A 10,000-nucleotide genomic window follows, 5' to 3' on the forward strand; every position below is an offset into this window, starting at 1 on the left:
CCAATGCACACATAGAGCATTTGTTCGGCCATTTTTTTTTTTTTTTTGGATGAGATGAGATGAGATGAAAAGAAAAGAGATGAGGAAAGTGAGATAAGGTACCCACACCAGGCAATGCACATGTGGGCCTCCTGCATGACACCACTGAACCACCAATGCGCACAAGGCGCATTTGTATGGCCATCTATTTTTTATTTTTTTTTCCTTCAACCACATTTACGGACGCATTTTGTCCTCGGACATGGCTATAACAGGAGCTGAAAAGAAAAGATAAGAAAAGATAAGAGATGAAATGAAATGAAATGAACTGAAATGGAATGGATATACAGCCCCGGATTATTTTTTGTTGATGCAGAGAGCTCGTCTATAACGTATAATTTGCAATATACGGCATATAATCTTGTACATTAAACCAAATTAAGGAAAGACAGATTGGGTAACGTTGCACAAAATATTTTTGTCTCCAACCAGATGAAGCGCTCGGAGTAAAGTTTGGCAACTGGATGACGCTGTGACTGCAGGGTTGGGCTCACAAGATTGAGGGAAGTGAGATAGGTACCCACACCAGGCTATGCATATGTGCAAAGTGGGAAGCAAAACCTAGTGCTACGACGAGGATGGGATTCCAACCCACGCGTGTTGCACTTTCTTGCGGCTATAACACCATGACTGCAGGAGCAGGATTTTAAGAGCGCTATAAAGGCGTGGTTGCAACCAGGCACTATTGTGTTAGTTCGCTAACACATATACTAAAATTGGAACGATACAGAGAAGATTAGCATGGCCCCTGCGCAAGGATGACACGCAAATTCGTGAAGCGTTCCTCATTTTATCATGCCGCTGCATTGTCAGCAAAATCAAGGTTTTCATGGTCGGGGCTCTTGTCTGCGTCGGAAAGGGCAAAGCTAAGCACTCACACCGTCAGGATGGCCGAGCGGTCTAAGGCGCTGCGTTCAGGTCGCAGTCTCCCCTGGAGGCGTGGGTTCGAATCCCACTTCTGACAGTAAACTTTAGGCATAATCTTGTGCATTTAGATATTAAATGAAACATTGCACATAGGCACGCCAAAGTCTTCTCAAAAGCTCTGCTGCATTAGCCGGGAATCGAACCCAGGCCTCCTGCACGGCCGCCGTGGATTCTTTAGCTAAACAGCCCTAAACAGAATCCCATTCATTTCCTATGGTAGTGCTAAACCACTACGGATGTAATATACTTTTGGCCAGCGGCGGCGCTGTGGCGGGAGCGCGCCATGTTTGAATGCAGAGTGACGTGATTCATTCAATGCCTCAAACTACACACGGTGAGTATCTGCGCTCCTCCTTTTTGCAAAGTTTTCACATTCTTTTGGACATTTTACTGCCCCAGAACACTCGTATTTTGTGGCATTTATAACGGGCATTTGTGGACGTTTTCAAGTAAAGTTCGTCTTGTGTTTTAACACTTTTGAAACTGTGTTTTTAGTCACGTAAAGTCACTGCTACTTCCATGTCTCTGTTGAACAACTAACGCGACTTTTCTGTCAGTTTTGTGTGATATTCAGCCCTGTTAAGTTAAACTTTATTACATTTAAAGGTTTGCAGTTGTGTAGTTTTATATAAGGTGCAATATTACGTGATCTGCGTGTTGTGTTGTCTCTTATACGTGCTTAAAAGGTCACCATTCATCAGACCTAGTAGGTGTGATGAGATAAGAGATCCTTTGTCTGTCCCACAATGGGGGAAGAGTCTTAACTTAGTTTCAAGCTTCCATGCAACGTTTTTATATTGTCTTTACTGTACCTTTTGTGTACTATAAGCTATGAGTTTTGCATTTATTTTGCCTGAGCTGCAGTTAGTTTGTCCTTTATTGCTGGAATTGTTATACACAGTGCATACACATTTGCAATCAAAATGTAATTAATTTTCATGAGCACAAATATGACATAGGTAAGGTAGAGGACACCTAGCAACCAGACTGTAAACAAGAGCCAAAATCCATATGAATGACACAACAATAATGCCGTAAAACACCTTTGTTTAAACGGTCAGAAAAGTGTGTGAGTTAAGTAAAAACTATGATATATATTATGAAAGTACTGTAATTTGCGTGTGTAATTTGTTGTGTTTCTAAACATAGTTTTCGGTTTCTTTCGTTGCAGAGAAAATGAGGAAGACTGTTTTTTTTCCTGGCCGAGTCAGTGTGGTCTTCCGCAAGGGCCCAGTGGGATTCCTGCGGCAGGACCCTTCTGAGGAGGCCAGGAGGATTAAGGACGACCCGTCCATGAGGGACCGCAGTGCCCCAGTGAAGGAGGAGGATGTGAGGCAGAACGCTCTCACTGTGGTGCGGCTGAGAGGAGGAGATGCCTCAGACCCTGCTGAGGTTCTGGGGGAATACCGGCTCCAGTTTGGAAAATATAAGGGGAAGCACTTCCGGTGGCTCCTGGAGAATGATGTGGGCTACACATTGTACCTCATCCAGAGCCACCAGAAAGAGGAGGCTGCAGGAGTATTGCAGGCAGAGCGGCATAGCAAGGACAGTCTTCAGTCCTTCCTGCGCTATGCCCTCAGCTTTCAGGAGATCAGCTCTCTCCTCCAATACGAGGCACAGGTAAAACCCTTCACCCATCTGTACATTAGCCTCTACTTTGTAATAATGCAGTTTTAACTGTTTAAATCTGTTCTGTAAGCCTACAAATAAAATGTATTGTTATTATTACAGAAACGACCACCTGTGCCTCGTCCTGCAGCAGAGGAGGAGGAGCTGGTTGGTTTTGGTGCCCGTGCCAAGAGCACCTGGAGAGAGGTCTGGGAGAGCAGGCATGATGGCTACGCAGCCTTCATTCTCAAGTTGTTCTTGACCCTGTTCCGGTCCTGTTCTGCTTTTGTTCTTTCATGTGTGTTCTCCCAAAAGTCCTTGTGACTATGAATTGATACATCTGCGATGAGGGTAAGTGATATTTTTACTATGCATGGTGTTCAATATGAATGACTGAGTGATTAATTGTATATTTGACGTGAGTGCCTCCTCTGCTCGTTTAAACTAATATTGCTAAATAAAACAACTATATGAAATTATGGGCAGTAGAAACACAAGTCAAATGTAAGTGTGCGTTCTTACTAACATGCAATTACAAAATGTAGCTAAATATGACTCATTATGATTCTTCTTCTCTCACATGCAGCTGCACAGTCCAAACAGACTGTTCTGGAGGAATCAGAAGAAGGTGAGAGCTTTTTCGTGTTGCTTATTCACTGTAAGATCAAAATTGGTCAAATGTATCACACATTTCTTTCCTCTCTTCAGCTGCTGCAGATGTGCTGCCCATCACGCCTCCAGTGCCACTTCCAGAGGAGCTGATGTTTCTCCTGCCCGAGTCTGGACGTACTTCCGCTGCAGGTCTGATATTGTGACACATTTGATAGAGATTTTAATGGAATAATCTAAACTCATATTTTTGTGTTTAGATGTTTCAGATGCAGCTCCACCCACACATTCTCCACCTGATGCTCCAGATGAACAGAGATCTCAAAGTGAGTAAGATCCAAGTGTGTTCTGTGTTTGTCAAATTACAATAAGTAGCTCCTAAACATGATGCAAGAATCTGTACATTCTGTTGTTTTCCTGTGACAATCAGCCAGTGCAGTGGGTTTAAAGTTGTGTCATTGATTGCATTTTATGTGCACACAAAAAGGTTGTGTTAATGCCTATAACTAAAACATCCTGTTTTGTTCACTAGGCCCTCCACCAGTTCAGCCCGCAGCTGCCATCAACAGGCCTCCTCCCCCGTTGCTGCCCTTCCTTGAGCAGGAGCTCAGCCGATGGGGCTGCTCCCACCAGCAGAAGACGTGGATGAAGCTGGAGCTGGAGTCCATGGGTCTGTGGCCAGGTTCCCGTCCTGTTAGCAACCCAATGAAGACATTTTCTCTGTGGCGCCTACCACCTCAGCCCGAGCTCATTGACAGTGTCCACATTCTGCCCTCCCCCAAGTATTTTCAGCTGCATCCTTTTTTCATCTGGAAGCCTGAGAGTGACTACTTGATGGGGCGGGTAAAGAACAACTATTCCCTGCCATGCTCTGGAGACTGTGCTCAGCCATATGTGGTCTCCGCTGGTGTGGGCAGACCGCGGTTGATTGTGGGCCTCACCGGGCAGTACTACTTACTGTCGTCCAGGCTGTGCTGCAAGAGGTGCCGTAGGCGGTGGTACGCTGACAACCCTCTCTGGCTGGACAAACTCCCCAAGAGATTTACCAACATGTTGCCAGCACTACTGACCTACAAAAAGGCCGTCTGCAAATCAGTTCTGGATGAGCTGAGGCGGACTGGAAAATCCCCCACAGATATGGCCAATCAGATTACAGAGTTGCTGCATCTTAAATATGAGCGGGCCAACCTGGCCTATCTCCTCTGCTGCCAGAATGTGATGGATGGTGAGGCAGGAGCCTATGGCCAGAAGACCATCACGCAGTTTTTGCGCAAGCCTGAGACCAAACCAGAACCTTTTGGGGGTTACAGTGACCCTGATGGCTGGAATGGTGTCTCTGTATCCTCCCACTACCTCATCGACTGTCTGCTGCATGAGTTCCAGCACCAGAAGGACACCATACAGAGGTTGATGCAGGGGACATTTGGACAGGCTCTGCGCTCAGACCACACCCGCAAAGTGGCCAGGAAAGTCACATTCTCATCTGGGGCCATGTCATCGTACGCCGTGATGAACGAGAACTGGATGATCCTGTCGTGGGTCATGGTGCAGTCTGAGGCGGATAAAAGTCTGCGGCCGATGTATTCGGGGCTCTCAACCCGCTACAGCAGTGCTGGCATTGAGAAGGCCTGCTTTCATTGGGTTGACAGGTAACTAAGTGAACATCATCATTTATTGTAGAAACACAATAATGCATAATGACCTAACTCCCATAAAAATATTTTATATTATCTATTAATTCCATACTTGTTGCCATTTTATAATAGTCATTTTTCACTTTGCCCTTAGGGATTGCTGTGCAGCTTTCAGAGTGGCCGGGTCTGTGGCAGGAGAACATCTGAGCTGGGAGGCATGGAGAACAACAGATGCCACTGTTGCTGAGGTCACCACTGGGAACCAGTTAAATACATGTGCATCAAGATCACAGTACAACAACGGCATCATCATAAAGCTGGACTTGTTTCACTGTATGAGACGGTTCCTCCGTGAGTGAGCTTCAGAACACCACCCGCTCTATAGCTCCTTTGCACAGTTTCTCTCTGCTGCATTCTCTGTGGTGGACCAGGAAGACCTGCAGAGGCTGAAGGACGTGTACGTCTTCTGTGGCATACAGCCTGCTACTCCCACCAAGCAGCACATTCGCCAGCACTGCAGGATTAAGATTCCTCAACCCAGCGAGCTCGTCCAGAGAGTGGAGGGGGTTTTCCAGCACTTCCACCTGACCACAGATCCCAATGGGGTCCCTCTGTTCAAGCCCTCCATGCTGCAGTGTTGGAGGATCCAGCGAGTCCACATCCTGCGTGGCTGCCTCAGTGATCCTGAGGTAGAGGGGGGCATACTGTACCGCCATGGAGGGACTCTGCAGCTCAACCATGTTCCGGGTGAAGGTGCCAAAGTCCCTGTCTGGATCCCCATCAGAGGCACGTCTCAGCAGGAGGGCTACCACTTTCACCAGGCCCAGTGGGTGACAGGTACACAAGTGTCCCCAGAGTTGTTCCAGGCCCAGGGCCTTACAGGAGTGTGTCGCTGGAACTTCAAGCGCCTGGTGGACCTGAAACAGCCCGGTGTGTGTCTTCCGTCTGTTTTTGACCCTGCACTGATACAGGCCCTGAACACTGTGTCCAAGCGTGTTCTGGGAGAGGAAAAGTATCCTGCTTTGCGTCTTTCAGCAGAAGACACGGGGGAGAGGTTTGGGCTTGAATATGCCGAACCAGAGTGTCGTCCTGTCCCTTTAGACTGGGATAAACAAAAGAGCAGGAAGGACACTGAGGACACTAGCACTCAATCTGCTGCAGCACCAGAGTCAGCCCCACCATCTTCTGTTGCTCCAACCAGGCCCTTCACTTTCCCTCCTCACCATGCTACGCCCACTGTCACCCCCACTGTCACCCCCACCATCTCTGCTGCTGCTGGCGATTCTGACACTGCTACAGACATTTTTTCAAGGATGGAGCCCCAGATAAAGTCAGGTAAAAGATTCAAACCTTTCCCCATGTGATTTTTCTGTTTGTTTACAGACACTGATCTATTGTTCTTTATTTGATTAATCCCAGAACCCACACATTTGCCCATCAGGTCGTCTCCATCTAGTGCCCGGACTGGACCTGTGAAGACAGGAGGGAGGGTCTTTGTGTTGGACCACAGGCGCTGGCCCGCTCCCATGAAGACTGCAATTGGATCCTCCAACACTGCTTAATAAGCACAGAGGACAGAAGGACATGCTCAAGCTTGTGGATCAGGAGTATGCCACTCTTGTCCACAGCTCCTGCACAGATCCTAACAGCATGCTACACCCGACCACAAAACTACATATCTCACAATACATAAAACATCTCTGCAAATTATTAAACACATCATCATCGCTCAACATCAGCCTGGAAAAGCTGGAGCAAACCCAGACACTTTGGCAGTCTCTCACAGCAGGCAGTACCACCACAACTGTGCCTGTCGTCACCATGACACCTGCAGCAGTTAATCCTCCTCCTGCAGCCACCTCGTCTATTTCTCAGGACGCCCTTGAGAAAATTGTGCAGAGTGTTGTGGAGAAGCAGCAGCAGCAGCAGCAGCAGCAGCAGCAGCAGCAGACACCAGCAGCCCTGAAAAAACCCCACACAAAAAAATGCCTGTCTTGTGGCCAGCCAAAATCGAAGTATGAGGGAGATGGCAGCGCCGTTCATGACTTTTACCAGCAAGGGCCAGTCAGATATTTTTACTGCTCCACCAAAGTTTTCACCAGCTATAAAGCTGAGGGTCTGACTGAGCCCAGGATGCTCTTTAAGGACTTTGTGGACACAGAGTTCTTCCAGAGGGAGCTGGAGGCCACAAGACAGAGAGTGGAGGAAAGGAACCAGCTGAAGAGGAAGAGAGAGGAGTCACCTGTCCCAGGCAGAAAGTGCAGGTTCTGCAAACTGGAGCTGAAGCAGGGCCCACACAGTCCTCACATCCACACAAGCTTCCCCGGACTGTCAGGGAAGTACATTTACTGCCCTGCTAAAGTTTTCTCCTTCTTCAGAGATCAGGGGATGGAGAAGGAGATGAGCTGGAAGGAGTTCCAGGAATCTCCCTTTTACGAGAAGGAGAAGGAGAGATGGGGAAGGAAATGATTAAAGCCCTGTATATTGATGTAAATAGAATGTATATTTGAATGTAAATAGAATGTATATTGAATGTAAATAGAATGCATATTTGAATGTAAATAGAATGTATACTTGAATGTAAATAGAATGTATATTGAATGTAAATAGAATGCATATTTGAACGTATATTAAATGTAAATAGAATGTATATTGAATGTACTGTAACTATATCTGGCATTTTTCTTGTAAATAGTTATTCTTAAAAGTATACATGTTTTGTACTTTATTTCCAATATAATAATACAACAATATTCTATAAATGATTGCGATATCATAACATAAATATAAGTAACTGGTTTTATTTCTCTGCAGAACATAAACTGAACACAGTAGTACAGTTCAGTGCTGCAGAGTTAGAGATGTGATAGTAAACTAAACACCTGGAGGTTTCTGACCCACTCCAAGTTTATTTATTTATGCAGAAGGTGTGACGTGGGTAAATCTCTTAAGGTGAAGCAGAAATCACTTTTTGTGATCAATTTGTGATTTTATTAATATTGTAAATCAGTCCCAGCAGCTGCATGTGAGTCCTTCTCATGATCTGACCTTTTAACAAGTGCAAACTGCCACACCAACTCATAAACTTTATACATTTAATGTTTGAACTCATAAACTTTATACATTTAATGTTTGAACTCATAAACTTTATACATTTAAAGTTTGAACTCATAAACTTTATACATTTAATGTTTGAACTCATAAACTTTATACATTTAATGTTTGAACTCATAAACTTTATACATTTAAAGTTTGAACTCATAAACTTTATACATTTAAAGTTTTGATCCTTTGAAACGTTCCTCTTCTTCTGGGGACTGCAGGAATTGAACTCTGGTCTCTTGAGATGAATTTGTCAATGAACACGAATCTCTGCATTCTGATTGGTTGGCCTTCATCACAGTAGCACATGGCACACAGGCTCATTCTGATTGGCTGGCGCTCTATGCCCACTATCCACGGCTGGCCCCTGCATGGCAAGCAGGAATTCTACCACTGAACCACCAATGCACACATAGAGCATTTGTTCGGCCATTTTTTTTTTTTTTTTGGATGAGTTGAGATGAAAAGAAAAGAGATTGAGGAAAGTGAGATAAGGTACCCACACCAGGCAATGCACATGTGGGCCTCCTGCATGATACCACTGAACCACCAATGCGCACAAGGCGCATTTGTATGGCCATCTATTTTTTATTTTTTTTCCTTCAACCACATTTACGGACGCATTTTGCCCTCGGACATGGCTATAACAGGAGCTGAAAAGAAAAGATAAGAAAAGATAAGAGATGAAATGAAATGAAATGAAATGAAATGAAATGAAATGGAATGGATATACAGCCCCGGATTATTTTTTCTTGATGCAGAGAGCTCGTCTATAACGTATAATTTGCAATATACGGCATATAATCTTGTACATTAAACCAAATTAAGGAAAGACAGATTGGGTAACGTTGCACAAAATATTTTTGTCTCCAACCAGATGAAGCGCTCGGAGTAAAGTTTGGCAACTGGATGACGCTGTGACTGCAGGGTTGGGCTCACAAGATTGAGGGAAGTGAGATAGGTACCCACACCAGGCTATGCATATGTGCAAAGTGGGAAGCAAAACCTAGTGCTACGACGAGGATGGGATTCCAACCCACGCGTGTTGCACTTTCTTGCGGCTATAACACCATGACTGCAGGAGAAGGATTTTAAGAGCGCTATAAAGGCGTGGTTGCAACCAGGCACTATTGTGTTAGTTCGCTAACACATATACTAAAATTGGAACGATTCAGAGAAGATTAGCATGGCCCCTGCGCAAGGATGATACGCAAATTCGTGAAGCGTTCCTTATATTATCATGCCGCTGCATTGTCAGCAAAATCAAGGTTTTCATGGTCGGGGCTCTTGTCTGCGTCGGAAAGGGCAAAGCTAAGCACTCACACCGTCAGGATGGCCGAGCGGTCTAAGGCGCTGCGTTCAGGTCGCAGTCTCCCCTGGAGGCGTGGGTTCTAATTCCACTTCTGATAGCAAACTTTAGGCATAATCTTGTGCATTTAGATAATGAATGAAACATTACACATCTCAAAAGCTCTGCTGCATTAGCCGGGAATCGAACCCAGGCCTCCTGCATGGCAAGCAGGAATTCTACCACTGAACCACCAATGCACACATAGAGCATTTGTTCGGCCATTTTTTTTTTTTTTTGGATGAGATGAGATGAGATGAAAAGAAAAGAGATTGAGGAAAGTGAGATAAGGTACCCACACCAGGCAATGCACATGTGGGCCTCCTGCATGATACCACTGAACCACCAATGCGCACAAGGCGCATTTGTATGGCCATCTATTTTTTATTTTTTTTCCTTCAACCACATTTACGGACGCATTTTGCCCTCGGACATGGCTATAACAGGAGCTGAAAAGAAAAGATAAGAAAAGATAAGAGATGAAATGAAATGAAATGAAATGAAATGAAATGAACTGAAATGAACTGAAATGAACTGAAATGGAATGGATATACAGCCCCGGATTATTTTTTCTTGATGCAGAGAGCTCGTCTATAACGTATAATTTGCAATATACGGCATATAATCTTGTACATTAAACCAAATTAAGGAAAGACAGATTGGGTAACGTTGCACAAAATATTTTTGTCTCCAACCAGATGAAGCGCTCGGAGTAAAGTTTGGCAACTGGATG

The 10,000-nt window shown here is 45.0% G+C and overlaps 2 protein-coding genes and 5 non-coding genes across 7 annotated transcripts in view; 5 read left to right on the forward strand and 2 right to left on the reverse strand.

The window, feature by feature from the left end:
* trnag-gcc (transfer RNA glycine (anticodon GCC)) overlaps positions 1-7 on the reverse strand; it is a 71-nt gene extending 64 nt beyond the window's left edge. The window contains exon 1 of the tRNA in view: positions 1-7. This exon is cut by the window's left edge and continues 64 nt beyond it. This is a non-coding gene — a tRNA (tRNA-Gly).
* A 719-nt stretch (positions 8-726) lies between these two features.
* Positions 727-832, forward strand: LOC140378382 (U6 spliceosomal RNA). The gene has a single exon (XR_011930230.1). It is a non-coding gene; the product is annotated as a U6 spliceosomal RNA (small nuclear RNA).
* An 88-nt stretch (positions 833-920) lies between these two features.
* Positions 921-1,003, forward strand: trnal-cag (transfer RNA leucine (anticodon CAG)). The gene has a single exon. It is a non-coding gene; the product is annotated as a tRNA-Leu (tRNA).
* Positions 1,004-2,102: 1,099 nt separating this feature from the next.
* LOC140377653 (uncharacterized) lies at positions 2,103-3,068 on the forward strand. The gene is made up of 2 exons (XM_072463130.1): positions 2,103-2,586; positions 2,698-3,068. The coding sequence occupies exons 1-2, from the start codon at positions 2,143-2,145 to the stop codon at positions 2,896-2,898; spliced, it is 645 nt and encodes a 214-aa protein (XP_072319231.1). The 5' UTR covers positions 2,103-2,142; the 3' UTR covers positions 2,899-3,068.
* Positions 3,069-3,135: 67 nt separating this feature from the next.
* Positions 3,136-5,183, forward strand: LOC140377289 (uncharacterized). The gene is made up of 5 exons (XM_072462639.1): positions 3,136-3,202; positions 3,283-3,360; positions 3,444-3,509; positions 3,716-4,832; positions 4,972-5,183. The coding sequence occupies exons 1-5, from the start codon at positions 3,136-3,138 to the stop codon at positions 5,174-5,176; spliced, it is 1,533 nt and encodes a 510-aa protein (XP_072318740.1). The 3' UTR covers positions 5,177-5,183.
* Positions 5,184-9,051: 3,868 nt separating this feature from the next.
* Positions 9,052-9,157, forward strand: LOC140378679 (U6 spliceosomal RNA). Its single transcript, XR_011930511.1, has one exon. It is a non-coding gene; the product is annotated as a U6 spliceosomal RNA (small nuclear RNA).
* Positions 9,158-9,396: 239 nt separating this feature from the next.
* Positions 9,397-9,467, reverse strand: trnag-gcc (transfer RNA glycine (anticodon GCC)). Its single transcript has one exon. It is a non-coding gene; the product is annotated as a tRNA-Gly (tRNA).
* Between the last annotated feature and the right edge of the window lie 533 nt (positions 9,468-10,000).

The sequence above is a fragment of the Eucyclogobius newberryi genome, unplaced genomic scaffold (genome assembly GCF_026437365.1).
Source record: "Eucyclogobius newberryi isolate DKJ021-1_F unplaced genomic scaffold, fEucNew1.0.hap1 SCAF_4, whole genome shotgun sequence".
In the NCBI taxonomy this organism is placed as follows: domain Eukaryota; kingdom Metazoa; phylum Chordata; class Actinopteri; order Gobiiformes; family Gobiidae; genus Eucyclogobius; species Eucyclogobius newberryi.

Coding starts and splice junctions, on each gene's coding strand:
- LOC140377653 (XM_072463130.1), top strand. CDS start 2,143: ATGAGGAAGACTGTTTTTTTTCCTGGCCGAGTCAGTGTGGTCTTCCGC. Junction 2,587..2,697: donor TCCTCCAATACGAGGCACAG/GTAAAACCCTTC, acceptor TTATTATTACAG/AAACGACCACCTGTGCCTCG.
- LOC140377289 (XM_072462639.1), top strand. CDS start 3,136: ATGATTCTTCTTCTCTCACATGCAGCTGCACAGTCCAAACAGACTGTT. Junction 3,203..3,282: donor TCTGGAGGAATCAGAAGAAG/GTGAGAGCTTTT, acceptor TCCTCTCTTCAG/CTGCTGCAGATGTGCTGCCC. Junction 4,833..4,971: donor TGCTTTCATTGGGTTGACAG/GTAACTAAGTGA, acceptor CTTTGCCCTTAG/GGATTGCTGTGCAGCTTTCA.